This window comes from Diadema setosum, chromosome 8 (assembly GCF_964275005.1).
Source record: "Diadema setosum chromosome 8, eeDiaSeto1, whole genome shotgun sequence".
NCBI lineage: Eukaryota > Metazoa > Echinodermata > Echinoidea > Diadematoida > Diadematidae > Diadema > Diadema setosum.
The window spans coordinates 20,958,610-20,983,900 of NC_092692.1; the positions used below are offsets into that span (position 1 = coordinate 20,958,610).

General features: G+C 39.1%; 1 protein-coding gene across 2 annotated transcripts in view; it reads right to left on the reverse strand.

The window, feature by feature from the left end:
- LOC140231495 (testis-expressed protein 2-like) overlaps positions 1-25,034 on the reverse strand; it is a 50,054-nt gene extending 25,020 nt beyond the window's left edge. For both annotated transcript variants that reach the window (XM_072311629.1, XM_072311628.1), the window contains exons 1-2: positions 23,574-25,034; positions 5,413-6,294 (exon numbers count right to left, since the gene is read on the reverse strand). In XM_072311629.1, the coding sequence (XP_072167730.1) occupies positions 5,413-6,294; positions 23,574-25,016 (2,325 nt within the window). In that variant the 5' untranslated portion in view covers positions 25,017-25,034. The remainder of the gene's footprint in view (positions 1-5,412; positions 6,295-23,573) is intronic.
- Between the last annotated feature and the right edge of the window lie 257 nt (positions 25,035-25,291).

A 25,291-nucleotide genomic window follows, 5' to 3' on the forward strand; every position in this document is an offset into this window, starting at 1 on the left:
CGCTATCATTACTTAATTGAAGCCTACATCCATTCCAGCCACATATTGCTGAAATGTGCACACGCCCACTGGGGCAAAATTGCAACACATTGGTATACAATGTACAGAATCAATCTTTTCTACATTCAGCTAGACTTGTAGTTGGGCATCTGAGAACCGTGTTTTTGAATTGGCCACTCACACCCTCCACCTCCCCACCCCTGCCCCCTGCCAAATAAAGAAAAAAAAAAGGGGGGAGGGGGTAAATGGCATCAATTACAAGGAAGCAAGCATGCTATCCAATTGTTTCATTTAGTATGCAACTTGTGGTTGTTGTTGAATCATCAGTGGGGGTGCTGGCCAAAGGTTCAAGCAAGACCCATACAATGTAATTACACATTATATGCACTAGTATTTGCCACACAGTCAAGGTTTAAATGTCAAGGTTTAAATGTCAAGACAGTCACAGTTAACTCTCCAAAAAATTGAATCTCAGCTGGAAAATGCAGATATTGCACATGTAGGTAATGTATTTTGTCTTTTTTTTTTTTTTTTTTTATACCTCAGGATTGAAATTGGTTGTTCTCATTGGAAATCTACACTGACATGCATGTACAACTATCCTGATTTCATTGGGTCTCTACTTTAACCTTCTTCAAATAAAAATGTGAATACTACTGTATAGTAACTGTACCTTACCCGACTGCACCAAATATACTGAAGTCCTTACAATTCACAACCACACCTGACTATGTCTGCTTCGCACCTTAAATTGTACAGTGTTCGTTTAGTTTGTATTCAGTTTCCCCATAGCACACTCAATGCTAATGGATTTCCATGACGACCTCAGTACTCGCCAGCAATTTGTCCCCCCTTGCCTGATGTAGCACAACTGGTAATAATGGATGTCTAAATGTTTCATTTAAATCACCTAACAGAATTACTCTTTTATTCGCCACATGCTATTAAAAACCTTATCTGCACTCTGGGCTATGAGCATATGTTGACTGAAGTGAAAACTGACCAGGAAACTGAAGAATACAGACAAACATACACATATAGATTGTACCAACATTTGCACACAGCAAATATAGTCTGAAACACTTCATCCATTTTGAAGCAACCTACCTCTGGTGTGACTCTACAATTTCAAAGCATGTTTCTACAAAGCTTGAAATGCATCAGTCATAAGTCAGTTATTAAACATCCACCCACCCTCCTGTGCCCTCCAGGACTTGTATCTATGGGCCAACATCGAACGGAAATTAATAATCTTCCCGACCAAAGCATAGCCAGCAATCTTACAACAACAACAACAAAAAAAAAAAAAGAAAAAAAAAAAAGAAAGAAAGAAAAAAAAAAAAAAGGCAACACTTCCAACATGCAGATAGATGATGGAAGAGCACACATTTCTTACCGTCCATGCTGGACACATTGTATATACACATAGTTGTACGAGCAAACAGCGGGAAAACACCCAAGCTATCCAAAGCCTAGTCTTCTCAAAGGCTCCCACTCTATTTTTTTATTTTTTATTTTTTGCGCCAAGTATCATGATGATGAGAGGGACGAGCCAAAACTGAGCATGTCGTCACCAGTGCTTGCCTGTTGCTGGAGGCTGGAGGCAACATCTCATACTGTGGTTATTCTCTTTTCATTTCTCTGGCAATAAGGCATTTCATAGTTCCACTTTGTACATGAAAAGGGTCAAGGCATGAAAGCTTTTCAATTCACTGAGATAGATCTGTGATGTAATGATTTCTCATGTAATCCTTACAAATGATGCTTGCATCGCATCCACCCGACAGCATCAAAGATTTCAGGAGAGCCTAAAAGGTTTGTTGATGCATTCCATGCTAACCAATAAATTAGATGCTTCCCAAATTGTTAATTCTGGTCACCTTGTATACGAAAGCTCATTCTTTGTGTGAACACAATTTCAGTAAATTGTGATATCGGACAAACCCATGTATTATGTCGCTTTGAATACAAGTGAAATACCTAACAACTTAGAAAAAAAGAAGGGTCACTTGTGCAAATGTGCACATGAGCTAATTATGAACTGGCTCATTTATACATTATTGTATGAGAGTGTCTTGGACTAAGGCTATTTAAAGCCAGGCATGTGAGAGAGGTGGAGCACTCTCGACTGCCATAGATCCTACCACAGTACAGTGTACCTACCTGGCTTTTCATAATCTGCCATATCCTTCCAATAAATCTTGAAATCAGCTGAATGTAGGAAGCCTACACGAGAACACTTCTTGTCAGCCAAGTTTGAATCATCAGAGGTGTCTTAAAAACAGACACTCATACACAAATATTGCATTGCGCATGTGAGCGAGTATGTGTGTGTGTGTGTTTCTTACTTTCTTTAATCATTTATTCTAAGGAGAATACTCCATATAAGACTTTCATTGTAAAATCTTGTGAACTGAGAACACAACACAACAGTCTCAAGAAGAACACAGGCTTCTTGGAAAGTATATAATTTCACAAGGTGAAATCCTGCCAGACAAGAGCCACAGATTTGGAGAAAATGGCCAGAATACACAAATTATTGGTAAAACTAAAATTTGAATACAGATCATACATCATACATAGTATTCATGAGGAGAAATTGTTTATATCTGCGGGTTCACTTATCAATAGTAAGATTCCTTTCTGTTTGATGCACAGAACTCCCCCCCCCCCTTTTCTTTTTTTTCTTCAGGACTCAACATTACAGAAGGACAGATTGTTGGTTGCATAGGATCTGCATATATCATGATTTCAAGGAAGAGAAAACTCCAAGAAAAGTCAAATCCTGGTCTTTTTGTCTGAAAAAGAAATGATCAAACTCCAACATAATTGGCCACTTGATCCAGACAGCTATTTTTCTAGGTTTCCAAGGTTACAGGTGAAACAACAAACTGATACGTCAACTGCTTCAACCTTTTAATTCCTGTTGGGTTTTGTCTGGTGCCAATACACTGCTTTAATCGCTCAAATTTCATTTCGGTGAACTTTCACTGTACAGAAATTTGGTGTTCCAACCAGATTGGAACATATCCTTTCAGAAATCCCTAGCTTAATTTAGATGATTGATCCCCCAATATATGGCAGTGTTTCATTTTCACTATCACAATGGTCTTATGGAATTCAACAAATGATATACAATATATGCAAGTCATATTCAGACAAACCTTATCAAGACCAAATAGTAAGCTGTCACATGGCTGAAGTACTACTCCTGTAAACAAACATGTACAAATCTGTATTTATGACCTTCAGAGTATCACAGGAACTTGGCAAGCTTCAGCAATCATTTTGAATCTAGATTATAGATTTTGCAGTTTGTAATTCATCATATTTGAATTATCCCTTACAAATACATCTCTGGCAGGAAACATGTACATCATGCCTTTGGGCTCATCATAAATTGGCTAAGCATTCACAAGCAACTGAAACCTCAATCCAGATTCTGATTCCAGATATGGAGCATTTTCAATTAAGATTGTGTGAATATCTGCACTTTGTTGCTAACACTGCTATTTGAAGAGCATATTCTCTCTTCTTTTTTTTTCATTTTTAGAAGAATTTATAGGGGTTGCTCATTACCAACATTTAATGCTGTCTATAATGTACTAAGTTACTTATAAATGATCATTGTGTCACAAATGTACACACTAGTAGTTATGTACATGTATCAAGGCTGTATGCATGGTTGTTTTAATGTGTATGTACACGGGGTGACCAGATTAATGGAGAACATTCTATATGATATAGATATAGTACATACAGGCTGACCAGATCAGTGGAGAATTTTCTATGTAGGTGGTATACAATATAGCTCCAGTACATGCATGTGACAGGAAATACATTATAGCTCACTCAATCTAGAATGATTTGACCCATTCCAGAAAATTCTAGGAAGTGCTTACATATTTGGATGATGGTGAGGCACTGTCCCTGTAGCCCAATGTGATTGGTAGTTAATTTTGGCAATTATGTTATGCACATTGTTAGGCAGTGAGTTATCCAGGATTCCTGGAATTTGGACTTGCTAGTATGTTCAGGTATGTGTCCCCAGGTTGGAGAAAATTACAGAATGTACTAGAAAGGGGTGAATGGATAGTATATAAGCCGGAGAAATTCTGAGGTAGGCAGAGTACCCAACACCTCTGCTCTGAGAGTTACGTCACTTCTGGCTCTGAAGCGACTTGTTATTGTCCGTCCTGTGTTACCTGCTGACCTGCTATACAAACTGTGACCCCGTTTACAGTGCGGGGCTGGGCCGAGCCGCGGCCGAGCCCAGCCTCAATTGCGAGGCCGGGCCTCGCAATTTTGTCCGTTTACACTGCCGGGCTCGGCCGCGCTTTTGATTCAAACCTTTCAATATTTTGTCGTAGTGGCGCTCTGCTTGTAAACAAATGCAATTTGGTATTGTCTGGTTTTCAGACCCTTTGCCAAATGAATTCTGTGGCGACGAAGTCGCCGTTCGGGCAAAGGCCTTTGCCGAAGAAAAGAATCCTTTGCAGGACAAAACCACCTTACGCTATACTAGTTTTCGACGTTGAGGGGGTAAATATTCTGAATAGCAAAATATACATGCAGAGGGTTTGGAAGCCAGACTAAAATTGGCCGCGCAATTGGCCGCGCATTTGGCCCAGTTTGCGTTTACACCAAGAAAAGGCCGGGCTCGGCCGCGGCCGAGCCGCGGCCGAGACCACCTCCAGAGCGAGGCCACATGCGAGGCCAATTTTGGCCTCGCATTTGGCCTTTTGTGCGTTTACACTGAAGCGGGGCTGGGCACGGCCGCGGCCGAGCCGCGGCCGAGCCTCGCACTGTAAACGGGGTCTAAGTTTGTGGAGATAAGGCCTGGGAGACATTTTGCCTGCAGAGAATTAATTTGCCTACATTGGAGATAGACTCCATATTTTAGTGTCAACGGACATTATTACGGCAAAGCTGTGACGGGCTGGTTTCTTTGCTGGACATTATGAAGTGAATCATCATTCAACGCATCAACTGGACGTGGTCGTCATAACGTTTGGATTTTTGCACGTTTCGCCGTGGACATATATCGTGGACTTTACTCCGGATTTATAACGTGGATTATTGCAATCAGCGCCTCTGGATTTACGTCGGAGGAATCATTCATTGGTGCGTCACGGATCATTCATCTGTGCATCGAACCTCGTATCTGGACACTACCAGGGAACTGTAGGGACTTTGTTCTTTAAGATTTGGATGCATGTAAGTGATTCCATAACCGATTTGTAATTGTTTTATTGATCATTATTGTACTGATGTGAAAACTGATTACGAGTCTGTACCCACAATATCACTGTTAATAAACCGCCTGAACATTTGTTGATTGTTTCTTTTGTGCGATCATTCTCAGAGTGATTTTGGTCGTAACAATTGATTATTCTGTTGGTTACACCGTACCTTGAGCTTGGAGAGTTTCTTCTGCAGCTTGGCCTGGACAATCTCTGCCCACTGTTCCTCCCGTAGGAAGTCCCAGAAGAAGCGTCCCACAAAGGCATTCAGCCAAGCCACAGGAGTGTCGTTGCTAACCCCACCCTGGATGCTACCTTCCCGCTCCAGGTTTCCCTTTGCCGGCCGACGCCCGGGACTGGCGTAGGTCACACCACCTGCCTTGGCCTTGATGTCCTGGACCAGAGTGTCTTTGACATCCTTCTCCTTTGGCATTATCTTGGCTAGGAACTTGAAGAAGTCCACCATGGCTTTCCTGGACGTGATGTCCTCAGGGTCCCTATAGATTGGGTTTCCATCCTCACCGATGAAATCGTTGCCTATCAGGAACACTTTCTTTTGGAGAGTTTGGATGGGACGGATGCGATTCTTCTGTGATGTTGATGCTGCCTCAAACTTCCAAAACCATTCCTCTTTTTCACGACTGGTCCTGGCAAACAGAATAAGCACTTTGTCATCGCACTCTTCGTTTTTGATGACATCGAAACCAAGACCCTGGGCAACCCCATCATCTGGCGGTGATATATCCTTTTTCTCTACTGAAAGTCCCTTTTTCGGGAGCTCAATAAACAGTGGATACTTCTTACTCCAGAGCCGTTTCTTGACTAAGCCATCCGGCTGCAGGTAGACATTGCTTCCTCGGATGTCGTAGATCCTTTGGTGTATAAACTCTGGTTTCGGTGTCGGCTCATCAAACATGGCTCTTCTGGCAATGTTCTGCTTTGGTCTCGATAGTCTTAGGGTGTGGCCCTCCAGGCGCACAAAGATGGAATGTGTTTGATTGACATTGTAGGTTTCAGGGTCATAGGCTACTGTAAGCTCGTTCATCCAACCCTGTAACAAAACAGAATGAAAAAAATACAAGTAATTTATCTTCTGATCGGAACTTTCTAATCTGTATCACTGCATCGATTAGCTCTTGACAGCAAAACCTTGGCATCTTGAGATAAGCTGATATCAAATCATGGATAAACTAATTGCTTTTAATCGCTAAAATTTTCCCAACATGCAAGTACATGTAAGGATTGGAGATGACCTTCATCCTTTGAGCATTGGAGTCAAGGCCAAGTTCAAGTATTAGCTAGCAAGATGCTTCACAATGCCCATGCACACTCTTCCATGGTGGCTACATGAACACTTACTTCTCTCAGCAATCAGTGCAAAGTCCCACTCTGTTGCTCTAACCCTGAGACACTCATGGGCTATCTCATTATCAAGAATTATCAATCATATTAGCTCGACAGTTGCCGCTAATTACAAAGGTGTTCCGTTAACATTTTCATCTCTTATACATTTTGATTTATCATCAATGCACCAAATGATCAAAACACTAAGCTGTTCCAGCTCTAACTGTCTCCAAAACTTTTTGCACTTAAAGCATTTTTTGATATAAAATTATCTGATAGGGCATGTAAGGAAATACTGTACCATATTTGCAGTACTTTTAATTTTGAGAGAGTATGGTTAAAACAAGTACCGGTAGCTCTGATGATGAAGATACAAAATGCAATACCTTCTTGTGAGTATTGTTCAAGATTAAAAAAGACATCTTGCTGAAACCATTCCACTGGGTCAAAAGGCAATTTAAATTAGATGATAAAAAGGGACAGGAAATTACAGGTAGGCAGCAGAAATGTTTGTTAGAACATATCATACAAAACAAGTCATCACATACAGTTTTCATTCTATGACTTACGTAACTGCTTCTCTTTCACCGTGAATACTGTATACGCCGAATATTTCGCGAGGTTTTTATTTTCGTGAATTTCGTGAGTTAGGTTTGCTATTCGCAAAATTAAAGACACATGAAAATATTGACTCTTATCCCGATGTGAATGTGACGTACGCGTGTACACTTCTGCATCCAGTACAGGACTCCACAATCGCGAATTTAACCACTCGCGAAATCGTTGGGAATTTCCCGATTCGCGAAAATTTAGACTCGCACAATATATGGCGTATACAGTATCTCATCTATTCTTAATCATCTATCTACATGTATTTAATGATCCACATTTTCATTTGTTTATTTATCAATCTATTCAGGTCTCATATCAAGAAGGGATGTCTCATTCATCAAAACAAAGGTGGTCTATCTTGTTAAACATACACAAGCACATACAAATTAATATCATGTGTATAGGAATAGTAAAAAAAAACTTAATACCATACATGTTAAACTAAATGTACAGCAAAAAAGATGTCCGTTTGTATGAATACTGCCAGTAGATATGCACGGATATTTACTTACACTGAACAGTCACCATACAAGCATAAAAGGTAAGTACATGTGTATGTGTATAAACGACAGAAACTGCCGCACAGCTATTAATATCAATGACCATCCATGAGAATATGAAAGTTCAGATATCATCATTATGAGTATCAAGTATTCAATGAATAGATCTATTTTCAAGAGATGGACTGCGGAAGTCTACAGGTGCACATATCAATCATGCTCAGTGTCTCTTGTTCTGAGGTCAAGCCATGTGAACTGAGGCCAAGCCAATTGAACTGAAGCCCTTTTCTCTGTGAGAAAAAGTCAACTCAGTATCATTCTTCTTTTTACAGTTCAAATTTAAAAGTAAACACATAGTGGTGTAAAGGTGTAAAGTGTTTGTTTTGTTCCGCAAAGTTTCTTGGCCAATAATTCTCTGGCTTCCACGCTTTCCCAGGTGTTCACATTGAAAAGCAACTTTTGTCCAAGCCATAATATGCGTTGTCAAGGTCCAAATTTCAAGGAGAGGCAACTGTTGATTCAAGATATGGGGGGAAATAAACTTTGCTGACAGTTCAACTAAAACTGACTTAACAGCATGAGACAGGGAAAAACATTAAAGGCATAATTTACCATTTGCAAATGAAACAAAAACCCAGCATTAGTGCTTTAAAATAGTTCTAAAATGTGAGTTAGGGATAAAAACAACCACTGTAAAAATTTGAATCCGTATAATGGATGTTAAGTGTTGTTAAATACACAAAATGTGAACAATAGTTGTAATAAAAATGTTTTCGGACTAAACCGTCAACAGTTACGGTTTATTGAGAAAAACACTGATATCTCCTTATATTTTAGGCTTTATTGCAAAAGTTGTATATGGTAGAATGTTTTGTGATATAACAGACCTACATATATGCATCAAATGTGATATCTTGAACATTTTTGAAATCACTGCTCCCAAAGGTAAACTTGACCTTTAAGGGACATTAATAGCCCAATCAGATACAGGTGATCATGTCACAAATGAGTCACATACAACTGTAATATACAAACAACAACCTCGAAGTGTAAAGACAACACAAAGTCTTAACTATCACCAGTTTTACAGGTTGATGGAATACTTTGATCTGGTAAATCATGTGTGTTGAAGTGGATTTTGCTCTAAAAGAAGAACTTGGTCTGCTGGCTTGACTTCACACTTTAGAGCAAAGCCAACTTTGTACACAGAGTGTGGAAATTTCTGAATTGTGTTATACGTCTCTTTTCTTTTCCTAACAACTGCTTGTACCTTCAAATGACACACACACAAAAAAAGCATATTCATAGATGTACATGTATACAAATTGTACGACTTGCATCATCTGTGTTCTAACGACATCATGAACCATTTCAAACTCCTGAAAACAAAAGTGCATGCAAACTTTGGAAACATACAAGTATAGTTGTTAAGATCAGTGGAAAATGTTATAAGAGCACAACTTCTTTTAATACTTACATTGTCTTACCACATTAATGCAGAAGTACAGCATGCTGGGATGTAGTACATTCAGACTGTGCAAAAATTTGCTTAAAGTCCTTAAGTCTAACAATGAGAGTTATAGAACATCTTTTTTTTTTTCCATAAAATTGTAATTCTCAGAAAACAGTCCATGTGTTCACATTTCCAAGTCAAAATGGTTCTGAGCTCAACTGCCAGTCAATTTTGTGTGTTCAATGAAGGAGAAAGTTGGGATACACATACAGTGTACTAGTCCAGTTTGAAACAGAATGCAAGATCCTCTCAAATGACTACTATTCATTTTCTTTTTAAAGGACAAGTTCACCTTTACAGACATGAGGGTTGAGTGAATGCAGCAATATAAGAAGAACACATCAGTGAGAGTTTGAGGAAAATCGGACAATCCGTTCAAAAGTTATGAATTCTTGAAGTTTCTGCTCAGTCACGGCTGGATGAGAAGACTACTATAGCTTGTGATGTCACAAGTGTACAACGATATGAAGAAAGAACAAAGAAAATTCAACATATTTTCACTTTTCTCGCATAGCAAAAGAACACTCGACTTCTCTCTTTCAGAAGGCAGGGGGAATAATATTACCCTTAACATACATCAGTAACAAGTCGAAGAAATGTGCACTTTATTCAAAAAGTAAAGTTTTGTGAAATTCTCTTTTTATTTTCCTTATATCGTTGTACGCATGTGACATTATACACTGAAGTATATACTGTCACAAATGTACACACAAGTAGTTATGTACATGTATCAAGGCTGTATGCATGGTTGTTTTAATGTGTATGTACACAGGTGGACCAGAATAATGGAGAACATTCTATATGATATAGACATAGTACATACAGGCTGACCAGATCAGTGGAGAATTTTCTATGTGGTATACAATGTAGCTACAGTACATGTATGCATGTGACAGGAAATATATTATAGCTCACTCAATCTAGAATGATTTAACCCATTCCAGAAAATTCTAGGAAGTGCTGGCTGAGTGAGGCACTGCCCTTGTAACCCAATGTGATTGGTAGTTAATTTTAGCAATGATGTTATGCACATATTAGGCAGTGTGAGTCATCCAGGATTCCTGGAATTTGGACTTGCTAGTATGTTCAGGTATGTGGCCCCAGGTTGGAGAAAATTACAGAATGTACTAGAAAGGGGTGAATGGATAGTATATAAGCAGGAGAAATTCTGAGGTAGGGAGAGTACCCAACACCTCTGCTCTGAGAGTTACGTCACTTCTGGCTCTGAAGCGACTTGTTATAGTCAGTCCTTTGTTACCTGCTGACCTGCTATACAAACTGTGTTTGTGGAGATAAGGCCTGGGAGACATTTTGCCTGCAGAGAATTAATTTGCCTACATTGGAGATAGACTCCATGTTTTAGTGTCAACGGACATTGTTATGGCAAAGCTGTGACGGGCTGGATTCCTTGCTGGACATTATAAAGTGAATCATCATTAAACGCATCAACTGGACGTGGTCGTCACAACGTTTGGATTCTGCGCGTTTCGCCGTGAACATCTATCGTGGACTATACCCTGGATTTATAACGCGGACTATTGTAACCTAAGCCTCTGGATTTACGTCGAAGGAATCATTCATCGGTGCATCACGGATCATTCATTTGTGCATCAAGCATCGTATTTGGACACTACCAGGAAACTGTAGGGATTTCGTGATTTAGTGAGTAAGTGATTCCATTACTGACTTATATTTGTTTATAGTGATCATTATTGTACTGATGTGAAAACCGATTACAAGTCTGTACCCACAATATCACTGTTAATAAACCGCCTGAACATCAGTTGATTGTTTCTTTTGTGCGATCATTCTCAGAGTGATTTTGGTCGTAACAATACTTTCACTGATGTGTTCTACTAATACTGTTGCACTCACTCAATCCATATGTATATGAAGGTGGACTTGTCCTTTAAAGTCCGGACTAAACTCTGCCATACGTCACAGTGAAACATATTAAAGGAAAAATGTGTGTCTGGAGGGGGGTTTTCCCCCAAGGAACTAATGATAAAAATGCTTTTAAAAGTAAACACAGAAGTGAAAGTAACTTGTCTCATGTCTTGACAGTGTGTGATGTATGACACTGAATTGAAAATCTGCTCTATAGAAAGAGTTGTTTTGAATGGAAACCAACATTTTAAAGCAGCTCATCTGTGGCTACCTGATCAAAATTGGATGTGGAATAAAGATATATTGACTTACAATACTAGTATACCATTTAATGCACCTTCCCATTTATAAATGCTTTTACATATGTCACAATATGCCTCTTTTGTTTCAGTCTTTACTTAAAACTTCTCGCATTGTGGCTAAGGTCTCTTTTGGTACAACAGGTTTATATTATACATTGAACATTTCTGGTTATGTTGGTATTCTGTAAACTAATGAAATAATTGTCAATATAACAATAGAGGGAAATGCACTACATTTCAAGTTTACACAAGGGATTTCTTTAGAAGCTTGTGATAGCTACAGCTGTACATAGAGTACATACTTTGTCTCTCTGGTTCTCAATTACATAATATAAGTCACAGATGTATCACTCGTTTTTTTGTTTGTTTTTTTGAACTGCATTAGCCCCACATACCAATTTCTGTGTTTGTAAATTCAGCATTGTTTAGGGTCTTGAAAAACCTCTTTACACATTGTATGACAATTCCATCATTTTTCTGGCTTCAGCATAGTGACAAACATTTCAACAACAAAGAATGATATCAAGCTAGTTTTGTTGAAAAAAAAAAAAGTGACCAAAACCATAAGCCCTTTTTACACTTGTGTTTCTTAACCCCGGACTTTCTCTGACCCAGGACTATCGTTAGTCCCGTACCAATTTTTTCAGCTTTTTACACTGGCCAATTAGTCCCGTACTATCTCTTGTCCGGGACTAAGGAGAAAACTGACCTTTTTACACTCGTATTTCTTAGCCCTGGACTTTCCAAACCACATGAATATTCATGATTACGCTGTGCACTGTACACGTACACGCACGCACCGGCAGCACTTGATTACCTAGTTTCTGATTGGTCAGTGGGGGTCCGACTTCGTCTCCGTCGCTTAGCCCCAGATTATTTTTTCGTTCTGTTTACACTCACTTGCCTGGCACCACAATTACGGTACTAGCACCGCAATTGCGGCGCTAACCCTGCTATTTTGCAGGGCCAGATAGTACGGGATTATTGGTGGGGCTAGCCCAATTTGGCAAAAACGAGTGTAAAGAGAAAGTGGGCTGAGGATAGTCCCGTACAAACGGTGGGGCTAAGGCCCCCCCCCCCCCCTTAGCCCCACCGTTGGTCCGGGACTAAGCAAACTTGTGTAAAAAGCCCTATTCTGTGCTTCATGATGTTGCTTTTCCTGTGATAGCTAGATACAATGGTGAAGATCCTTACCCAAGTTTGGAAATTAAATTGTTTATTTTCTAGTGACTGTGATGATTTCCTGTATTGTACAAAACTGTATACTTTACAGTTGTGGAGACCAAGAAATTCAAATTACGGTTCTATCCCCTCACAGTTCAACAGTTCATACATCGTGTGTGATCAAAGCAAAGTATCCAGTAACAATAAGTTCCCACAAACACAGCAACAACTCAACAATCACAAAAATATCATTAATAAATCACATTTTCTCCATGAATAGAAAGAAATTACATTGGCCTACTATTTTACAGCGGAATAGCTGTCTGACTGCAGGGTTTGTTTTCTCCAGAAGTCCACTGTATAAATTTCCTGCATTTAGAAAATCTCATGACAGTTTTCTCAAAAGTTATTTCTATCATGAAACCACTCCTATGGCAACAAAAAGCTCTGAAAAAAAGAAGGTTTTATCATTTTTGATAGTGAAGCAGCTTCACTTGAAACTTCACAATATCAATATCCTTACTGTGAACATCTGAGCAATCATTGCATTTCATATTGTTTACAGCCATGAACCTGTTTTTCACAGCAAGTTCCCTGTAATTTGAAGAAACTATTTGTGAAGATGCAATTTCCCATCATCTCCAGGTTCACACAATAAAAAACAAATAAATTTTGATCATATGGAGACAAGCATTGCTCAGTGTGAGCGACTAATACCACATGACTGCACATTTTGCAGTGTGGCATCTAAACATATACAATAATAGAAGTGGTGGAATATATCTTGGGTAATTCATGTTTATCTCCTCGCTCATTATTACCCTGAGGGACTCATTGCAGGAAATTGAAATGGAGCCCAAGTCATTAGATTCCTGCCAACAAGACTTCCAGTTTATTACTCAATCAAGAAGCAAACAATGTGGTGCAGGAGAAATCCCCAAAGCAATATTCCGCCTACTATAGACATTTTGTTTTTAGCAGTTTGTTTGTAACTCTTTAAAGATTCTTAGTATCGAATGGTGTTACTTAATATGTGAATCCATATTCCTTCTTTGAACATTAGCTTGTTAGTTGGTCACTCATGACTCCAATGACTCCAGTGTGCACAAACAAACCACAGTGTGTTATTCACATTGTAAGTATGGTGCTAAGACATATAGACCTAGATCTGTTTTTTTCTTCTTTTTTCTGGAACTTATTTCGGCCACAACTGGGGGGCTTCTAAAATAGGAAGAAAAGATGATTCAACGGCTAATGCAACGAGTCAGGTGCATTGCTATGTCAGTGCATAAATCAACTGACATTGTTAGGCATACAGAAGCCCTCCATTTATGGCTGAAATAAATATTAAACATTAAAAAAAAAACAGCACTCACACCGAACAGGTCTGTATGGATGATATTGATATTGGTAAAAAAAAAAAAAAAGAAAAAAGAAAAAAGAAATGTACAGAACTTCATTATTAAAGGGACTGTACAGTACTGGTTGAGGTGGGAAGTCATATTTTGAACATTCCTAAGTGAGATAATGAGAAACTTCTTATAAAATATGAAAGAGCATGTATTTTTAAGAAGGATTCAACGTTTATTTGATGAAAATTGGTTTTCAAATGGCTGAGATATCCAAAAAAGTGATAATAATAAAAGGCGACAGGCCACACTTTTATTAGGATCTCTTTGTTTCACCTTGTTTTTGGATATCTCGGCCATTTCAAAACCGATTTTCATTAAATAAACTTTTGATACCCCTTAGAATTGCATGCTCTTTGACATCTGATAGAGTGGTTTCTGAATATCTCGCAAATGCTAAAAGCTAAATCCTCACCTCAACCAGAACTGTACACACCCTTTAACAAACTCTCTGAGCAGATTTATTACATCCCAACCCCAAAGCCAACCCAAATCTCACAAACCCTTGTGCCATTCGTTAACACACTGGTGCTGGGGTGTGGCTCTCTTTCTTCCCCTTTCAGAACTGATGGAATAAAGCATGAGCCAGGCTGAATGCCAACCTTGTTCTTGTGTCCTGAACATTGAAAGCTTTCATGACAAACAACAGTCAACAAACTACTTTGATGTCTTGTCATGTGGTATTAATTCATGTTAGTAATGACAACTTTAACATGGTGTGGAATTGAACTTTAAAGGGACTGTACAGTGCTGGTTGAGGTGAGGATTCAGCTTGAAACATCTTGCGAGATATGTAGAAACTACTCTATGAAATGTTCAAGAGCATACAATTCCAAGGGGAATCAAAATCTTATTTGACGAAACCGGTTTTGAAATGACTGAGATATCTAAAAACAAGGAAAAACAAAGAGGTCTTCATAAAAGTTGTGGCCTGTCAATTTATTAGGATCGTTTTTTTTTTTTTTTTTGTTTTGCCTATCTCAGCCATTTCAAGGCCAATTTTCATCAAATAAACGTCGAATTCTCCTTGAAATTACATGCTCTTTTATATTTCATGAGGTTTCTCATTTTCTCATTAAAAAGAAAAAAAAAGTTATAAACCTGAATCCTCACCTCAACCAGTAACGTACAGCCCCTTTAAAGGTACAGTAAAGGCTCATCAGTCCCTGGCTTTGAATTGTTTGAACGTGAGAGTGAACAAGATGCCGTAACTTTAACTCAATGTGGCCTCTGTGAACATAACCTTGCACTTCCTCTATTTTCCTCTCCTTCAACTGTTCCCCACATAATAACATACTTTTTCTCCTCCCTGCTACTGCACATTTTTGGGATTTCTTCCTGTCTGCAGTTGGCAGCTTGTAGACCTGATATCTCCTGTGAATTATGCTTTGATCTTGACAGGTAAAAAGGGGCATCATGCGAGTGAGTTCAAAGGTTATCAAGGGGTGACTGATGGAATGCCAAATCATATGATTCAACATTACTCAAATATTTGGCTGCAAGTTTCATGCCATCTGTCAGATTTTCCACAAGTTTGCACTTGTGCACAGCTTTTCTTTACCCTAGTTTATAATCCAAAAGCTTCTTGCTTTCTGAGTGGAGGTACACTAGATGTTTCTCTGTATGACAATAAAGCACCATATTGTAAGCTTACTGACAGAAAACTATAGTAGCACAAACAAGATTACATTCAAAGGGGCCAGAAACATTGACGTAAGCACTACAGGTCACTCTCATGGGCACGAAATATCTAAAAACTATGCACCATATGTTTTCTAATGATAACAAGATCTTTGATATCTGAGATCTGCATTGTTCTGCTGAGAAAAGAGGTTAGTGATCAGAACATTACACGTGTGATCAAAAGGCACATAAGACAACTAATTTGTGTCTAATTACATAAATTGGATCCATGACAACTGGAGGACAGAAAGGTTGTAAATCACATCAAAGACGTTTTGAAAATAGCACACACACACAGCAAACCACCGGTAAGTCACCTCTTCCATCCATGGGCTGAGATCATATTGGAGAACTTCATCGCCATTCTTTGTCAGCATGGACAAAATTCAAAGAAAAAAAACAACAACAACAACAAAACAATGAATGAATATTGTATGATGAAAGTTGGAAACTGGAATGCTCGACTTCGCATAGTGGTGGGTGCTGTAACCTGAAAAAAAAAAAAAAAAAAAAAAAGGTCCTCAGCATAAAAAAGTAGGATTGCAGACAGGTTTGCCTAGTTGCACAATCAAGGAAGGCTCACAAGATAACTCAGGGTTTCTTTGGTACTATAATCAATCCTACCTCACTGATATTTTCACAATTCCTCTTCATTGTTGGAACTGATTAACAAATTGCCCTTCATCAACATAAATACAAGCATCGATTATTCATTATTAAGTAGCAGCTATGATAAAAAAAAATCATGGGCATATATGTACATACTCTGGTTGGAATCGAACCAACAATCTCCTCATTACTAGATCTGGGAATGTGTCCACTAGACTACAGAGCTTCCATACAACAGCCAACTCTAGCTCTGATCCCTCATAGCAGCACGTACTACACCAATTTCATGAATTCCTTCATCAAGTTGTTTTTACTGAAGCTGGTTGACAAAGTGCCCTTCATCGATGTAAATATTAGCACCGACTGGTCAATGCTTTAGTACATCGATGAAGGGCAATTTGTCAATCAGTTGCAATAAAACAACTCGACACAAGAATTCATTTATCCTGTATACTGTGAATGACTTTCTTGAAGAAGCCAATTCTTGTTCACTGTCACATCTTGTTATCATTTGGGCCAGTCACACCACTAGTAAAAAAATTGCAACATCAGAAAAAGTTTGGAGAAAGTTGCTAGGCAATGGGTGCCATAGGCCACTCACAATATTGCCAAAGAAAATCAGCAGATGGAGAAAAATTTCTCTAACTTTGAGTGAAGTCTCATTTTGATGTTTTAGGAGAACACTCTCTACACAAGGATGTGATATTTGACACATGAATTCAAATCAATGTTTCCATTCTTCCCCATGGCCAAGCTTGATCAAACCACACAGCCAGTCCCCTGGGCTATTGTTTGATTTGCTAGTATCGACAGTAGCAATTTGTAGAGCAAATTGTGCATGAATATATCACTGTGGTGAAAACTTGCAATTTCTAACTTTGCAATTTTTGTTGCAGTGTGAACGGAAAAGCTCAAATGCCACAATTTTTAATGTTGTCTTCTTTCCCAGTGAGAATGGGCCTATTCTGCCAATTTGATGAATATTTCCCCTCCAAAACCATGACTTTACAGTACACATATTATTTACTTACACATCTTGTGCAGCTTTACTGCCAGAAGTTATGACATGCCTACAGTACCGAGAGGTAAGACACTATGCATGCATTGTACACAGGTGGCAAAACAAACAGGCAGCTCACATGCCCATCATCTGTGTAATGGGCTTTCCAGCATTTTCGGTGTCTTACATTGCACGGATCCCTATACCTCCCCACCCCTCCCCACTTTCAATGCTGTGAGCTTACTGTGAAACTTCAGTTCTACCCCCTACGAGCAGGCCCTAGAACACAGCAGCAGCACATGAGAATGACAATGCATTTCCCAAGGGTCAACAAACTCTTGTATGGCCATGACATCTGGCAACCTGTTAGCCTCAAACCTCTTCCATACATATGTACATGTGTTTGCCCACAGGTATACACATTGTACTCTACACCACGCACAAGTGTAATCTCGTACATTGGTGACACACTGTACTGTACCGGTATGTACCTGTTTTACAATGCAATGCTACACAATTACCATGCGGTTCCCCAGTCTGTCTGCAACAGTTCATCCACTCCTTTTCTTTCAACACCACTTTATATCATTCCTACTGAAGTGTGGATAAGAAAATCCAGCTTTCCAAGATGTCAAGGAAAGGCAGCATGTACCTCATTGTATAATCCATCCAACCAGAAAGGACCCTTATGTCCTAAGGTACACTTCCACTCATTCCCCTTTGGCCCCTAAATGTACAAATACAATTGTACATGATACGGTGTATGTTGTGTAGTTTACTTTATACAATATTGTGTTGTATGGTGATGTAATTGAAGTGCACAAGAATAATACGAGTAACTCATTAAAGTCTGTTCAACTTCTTCAATATATATCCGTCTACATCTTTATCATCAATGCAATTATTAAAAGTCATTATATGTCTTTTCTTTTTCAATTTCACATGTCATTATTTTCAAAGACAGTTACAGCTGTATGAGAATACACTGACGTAATTATTCTGATATTCTGCTCTACAAACACAATGACATTAAAAATACTCTCAACCCTTTGAAGACAAGTCCCGAGTATACTTGGCAAGTGTCTATGGGAAATGCGTTGTAGCAAAATCAGCCCGTCCTCAACAGGTTAAAGGACAAGTTCACCTTCATAAACATAAGGATTGAGAGAATGCAGCAATATTAGTAGAACACATCAGTGAAAGTTTGAGGAAAATTGGACAATCGATGCAAAAGTTACGAATTTTAAAAATTTTTGTGTTGGAACCGCTGGATGAGGAGACTACAACAGCTTGTGAGTCATATATGCGTACAACAGTATAAAGAAAATGTAAAGAAAATTCAACATATTTTCACTTTTTTCGCATAATAAAAGAGCACTTGACTTGCCTCTTTCTAAAGGCAGGGGGAATAATATTACCCCTAACATACGTCAGTAACGAGTCAAGGGAATGTGTACTTTTTTCAAAAGATGAAATTTTGTGAAATTCTCTTTATATTTTCCTTATATTGTTGTACGCATGTGACATCTAAGTTATTCATACACTGCAGTAGTCTTCTCATCCAGCGGTTACTGCACAAAAACTTCAAAAATTCATAACTTTTGAACGGATTGTCCGATTTTCCTCAAACTTTCAATGATGTGTTCTACTAATATTGCTACATTCTCTCAATCCTTATGTTTATGAAGGTGAACTTGTCCTTTAAGGACCCCTGAACAAAGTTTGAGTAGAAACACAATGAACCCATCATTAAGTTTACAAAACTGTTCGAATAATGCACTAAACACGTAATATGAGAAATTATCTACAGATGAGGGATGTATGGTAGCCGTAAAGTCACAAAGTGCCTGCCTTTGCCCAATCTTTGCACTTCATGATTGGCCTTTAACCTTGCATCCCAATGGTACCAAACTTCATCCCTTCCCCTCATCACAATGATACCACTGGACCCCCCCCCCAGCTCCCTTGAGTGAGCTTAAGAAGTAATTGCTTCCGAACCTCGAGGGGAATCTCGCAGATTGAAATCGAACTGCTGATACTAAATCATCTTCTTTGGGATTGCTAGCCCTCCTCCAGGCTCCTCCTAACCAACACCTCTGGAGAATGTGGCACTATCATGACAATCTAAATGCTCCTTTGTAATTTGTTTCAACTTATTCACTATGAAATGGTATATTGGGATGGTGGAGGCAGGAATCACAGTTCAATGCAGCCTGTGTACAATCATCAATGTATTATATAAGCATGCGGGAAGTGATAGGAATGCATCATTCTCAACCATTTTTGAAAGGACAGAGTTCCATGCTGCTACATGTGCCCCAGACGTCTCACAAAATACATGTGAACCTCACTTTAAGAAATTCATGGTACATATTGTAAAAAAAAATATATAAAATATTTGAAGTTTAAATAGACCTCTGGACAGCATAGAAAGTGAAAAATCTGTAATCTGCTCTGATTTTAAAGTGATATTTCATTTCCTCTGATTGCTGTGGCAAGCTTAAAATTTTTAAGTTGTCTACAGTTTTATACTGCCGCTTTCTACTACTCTCTTCTTATACTAATATTGTACTTGTAGCACATATATACACGTGTACATCACCCTGAAAGAATCACTGTAAATGTGAAAGAAATCAAGCAAATGATCTGTAAGATACAAAAACATCAAAATCAGCATACCATGTACCGCATACATCTTTTATGCAGCACATCTCGTATGCCTGTCTAGTTGTACAGAGGAAACCCTTAGTGTAAAGGCAGTGTTTTGATAATCCTGTCAAAACTGACATACTGCATAAAAATAGATCTTAGTACAAACAAAAAGTAATCAGTAATGATTGTCTAGCATGGATCAAATGTATTTTGGTTTTGAGCTAATCCTTTTTCTTTAATTTCAATGTACACAATCTGCAGCCAAGCTTTTGCATGTTTCCTTCAAAGGTAGTGATCTACTTAAAGGGAAGATAAACCCCAAGAACAATGTGGATTGAGTGAAAGCAGCAACATTAGTAGAACACATCAGTGAAAGTTTGAAGAAAATCGGACAATCGATGCAAAAGTTATGAATTTTTAAAGTTTTGGTGTTGGAACCGCTGGATGAGGAGACTACTAGAGGTAAATGACGTATGAGTGGACTACAATATCAAGAAAATATAAAGAAAATACTACAAAAATCCATTTTTCATGAAAATTACAAATTCCATCAACTTGATATTGACATATGTTGAGGGTAGCAATTAAACCCCCTGCTTTCTGAAAGCGGTTGGTCCACTGCTCTTTCATAATTCTAGAAAAGTGAATTTTTGTTGAATATCCTTTATATTTTCTTTGTATTGTTGTCCACTCATACGTCATATCCTCTAGTAGTCTCCTCATCCAGCGGTTCCAACACCAAAACTTTAAAAATTCATAACTTTTGCATCGATTGTCCGATTTTTCTCAAACTTTCACTGATGTGTTCTACTAATGTTGCTGCTTTCACTAAATCCACACTGCTCTTTGGGTTTATCTTCCCTTTAAACTACAATATGCAATATTACTGTATAATTTCCTTATCTTGCTAGTCACATACAACACGCTTTTAATTGACAGTTTCTTTAAAGGGACTGTACAGTACTGGTTGAGGTAGGGTTTCATGTTTTGAACATTCCTAAGTGAGATAATGAAAAGCCTCTTATGAAATATGAAAGAGCATGTAATTTTAAGAAGGATTCAACGTTTATTTGATGAAAATTGGTTTTCAAATGGCTGAGATATCCAAAAAAGTGCTAATAATAAAAGGCGACATGCCCCAACTTTATTAATATCTCTTTGTTTCACTTTGTTTTTGGATATCTCGGACATTTCAAAACCGATTTTCATCGAATAAACTTTTGATACCCTTTAGAACTGCATGCTCCTTGACATCTCATAGAGTGGTATCTGAATATCTCACAAAATGTTAAAAGCTAAATCTTCACCTCGACCAGGGGGGCATTTCATGAAGGAACTTGTCGGATAAAATGTCCGACAAGTCAATTATATCCGACAAGTTCAGAGAAATCAGCCAATCAGACTAAAGAATTTCTCAAAACTTGTCGGATATAATTGACTTGTCGGACATTTTATCCGACAAGTTCCTTCATGAAATGCCCCCCAGAACTGTACACACCCTTTAAACAAGCACCAACTAGTGTGCATGACACATCTTTGTGTTTTTTTCAGAACCTACACATATGTGTATAGTCATTGCCTCCTGTGGAACAAGTCCATCTTCCAAATGCAGATTGAAGGAATTGCCTCCTGCTTGTGAAAGGTTTTGTATACATAATACATTGAAAACCAGTGACAATTCGCGAAAATTTTATGACGCGAAAGAGACCATCAGCTCCAATAAGCCAGTTCGGAGTTCCACTTTGCGCATGAGCAGAAAAAGGTCATTTGCACCAACAGGGCAAGCTGGTGTTGAAATTCACTGAGATTGATCTGTGACGTAATGATTATTCAAATATCCTTCTAAATGGTGGTTGCCATCACATCCACCTGACAGCAAAAGTGGTATTTCGCAATATCAATAGAAAATGATTCAATGCCAAATAATGCTATGGATGCTTTCACATGACCATGTTGATCATGGATATTTCTAGCCACCTGGTCTATGCAAGTTCAGCCTTTGTTCGAACATGATTGAAGAATTCCATGTGTTGTTATGTTGCGAAAGCTACAAGTACACATTTGTAGCTGTATTTCTTTTAAAACAAGTGTAGTGCCTAACCAACTGAGAAAAAAGAAAGGTTATTTGTACCCATGTGCACACGAGCTACAATGTAACTCCAAACTGGCTTATTTGCAAGTGCTTCCTGCTGTGAATATTTTTGGTTACAGTATAATGGTATATTTAGTTGTTTTACTGTCTATGCATTATATGGTTGTACCTTGGTGTACAGTTGAGAGTTGACATGTACTGAAGCCTTTTGTACTAACTAATACCGACATTTATTGGTTATGGAGGTCAATCAATGTTGACATTATAGATGACTGCAAAAGTTGTGACTTATCCTCTCAATATTCCTGTTGACCTCAGTGCATTCCTGTGCACTGTCATAAACAAAACTGTTTAGGAAGCAAAAGTGGTTGTGCCAGTCCAGGGCTTTCCTTTAAATCCTTCTCTAAACTCCTTAAAAAAATAGTTCTGCAAGTCCAATGCGACGTATCATATTTCTCTCAAAACTATATCATTTCATTCAAATGTGACATCATAAAAAGCCTGATTACTTATCTTTAAAATGACACCTCACTTGCTATGATTGGGTATTCCTGGAATGTGCAGCATGACTGAGTATGAGGAAAGGCCAAATGTGAAATGTTGCAAAATAGAGCAAACATGTTATGTCAAACAGTGTAATTCCCATTTGCTTTGTTGTTTCAGGGAAGGAATGTGCTTGAAAAGAATGCATTGTGAGACTATCATTAGATTCCAGGCTTCATCCATGAATTAAAAAATGCGGTAGTATCTGCAGATTAAAATTAAACATAAAGATTGACCAAACAGTCATCTAATGTCTAGGAAATGGGAGTTTTTGAAAGTGCAGTCATTTCAGCATTGCTTATTCCAGTGACCTTTTTTCATCGAAACTGTACATTATCAATAGCAGAATTGTTGCCACTTTTCACTTTTGATCTGTCCCGATACTCAGCTGTTTTGCACATTCCAAGAACACCCAATCATAGCAAGTGAGGTGTCATTTTAAAGATAAGTAATCAGGCTTTCTTATGATGTCACATTTGAATGAAATGACATAGTTTTGAGAGAAATATGATACGTCAAATTGGACTTGCAGAACTTTTTTTGAGGAGTTTATTTTACAGGAGTATTACATCCTAACAACTGTGCGAGACAAAATATAGCACACCAACAAATGACAAAAGACCAGACGAAATCCATTAAAAAAAAAAAAAAAAAAAAATCTCAATGCTCGATGTGCGAACGTGTGTGTCGCACACAAACACCCTGCTATAGCTTCTGACCATTTACGCATTGAGAATTTAGGGTTTCTGGGACGAACACTGAACTAGGGCTTTCTATAGCTCAGTCGGTAGAGCACCGGGCTAGCAATCCGGAGGACTTGGGTTCGAATTCTGATGGAATCCCATTTTCTTTGCTCAATTTTCCACGAATAAATACAGAGCACTGTATACATTGAAAATGGCTGTGAGCTGTGAGTGAAATTTAGGATATATGCCTTCATCTCAATTAGAAATTTGAATTTATATGAATGCTTACATTTAGAAATGATCGTAACAGCAAAGAGTAGGGTCAGATTCTTACCTTCAAAACAACCTTCTCTTGTTCTTTCCTGATCTTGGCTGCTGTCTGTCTGGGTCCAGGGATGACAAGAGGGGTATCCACCTCTGTCCCAGCCTCCTCTTCATAGAACTTGTCTCTTGCTGGAAGATTGAGCCAGATGAGGAACAGGACCAGGTAGAAGGCGCAGAGGAGGCCTGTCAGGAAGCCACTCAGGTAAGTTGGCAGCGGAAAGAGGTAGTAGCCGAACATTGCCAATGTCAGCGTACTGAGGGTGTAGATGGGTAGGGCTGGGAGAGACACAGATGGTTCCTCAAGAACGGCATTCCTCTCCTCCTCGGGAGACTGCGCCCGGCTGGAGGAGGTGGGAGGACTGCTGGTATCCTGCTGGGGCTTCCGCTCTATCTTGACCCAGTCTGTCTCGTCAGGTGGCACATCGGGGGTTCTGACTCCGTCAGAGTTGGTACGAATACTCTGCGTCTCCCCATCGACCTCTGAATTGTCCGGGTTGGACAGGAGGCCTGACAACGATATCACTTTAGCTTGAGACTTTTTGGAATTTGCTCCAGACTCAGATTTCCTCACAGGATCATCTTTCAGTTCTGAAGGGGTTGGAACATTGAAATAGCAAGGGTTAATGTCAAGGGAGTTGTCACCATTGACTACTTTCTCAGAGTTGTGACGAAAGTCTGCATCTAAGCTCTTGGCCCGATGTTGATGGAGATCCTTCTTTCGGGCATTTCCACTCTCTCTCCTCCTGCGGAGATGACTCTTGCTTCCACTGTCGTCATCGTCATCAAAACTGCTGCCCAACTGATCTTCCATCACCTTGTCCAAGAAACTCAAGGGATCAGCCAGTGCTTCCTGAGAATCAGCAGGCAGCCTCAAAATGTCATTTTCATTCTCTTCCAGAACTTCTGTGGCCACTTTGAGGACACCTGAGCCACCTTTCTTCAGCTTTGGCTTACCCTTGGCTGCATTCTGGTCCTCCTTCCTATCTGTCTCTACACCAGCTTTTGGGGGAGATGACCTTTGAATCTCCTCCTGCACCTTCTGCACTTGGACAACTGGCCTCGGAGCCTCAACTGACCTTGATGCAAATGGATGGTCAAGCACTTCATAACCACAATCTACTGAGTTTCTGTCAAGGCTACCGAATGATTTAAGCTCTCCTGATTTCCCACTCTCACTACTAGGGTGAGACAATGGTTTCAGCTCCTTCACCTTGGTATCATGATTGGCACTTGACAATGGCTTCAGTTCTTTGTCCCGTCGACTATTGTGCATGGACTCTTGGGTGTCCGGCCTGGTAGAGCGTGCAAAGCTTTTCTCCTCATCATCACTGTCCACTGCTTTAAGGTCGTTGAAGCTGAAAGACAGACCGGAGGATGCCTGCTTTTTGACGCTCTTCTTCGGAGCAGGGGGAGCTGCTGGCCTCGGTGGCTTGGGCTTCCTGTCGCTGCTCATGTTTCCCCGTTCCTGTCACAACACCTAGATGTATTTGTTGTACAACAGACACAGATATTATAAATGATTACCTTGATTGATGTAAAATTATAGTGCAAGAAGTTCTTGAGGGAAGCATCATGGTGCATAGCTACAAACTCTCATGCAAAAATATGCATGTAGGGTATGCATTTAACAACAGACGCATGCCATAATTATATGCTACAAATATTAGTGCACTGTTAGTTCATGAAAGCAAGTAATGTACGAGTACATTCTTTTCTTTTTTTTTCTCT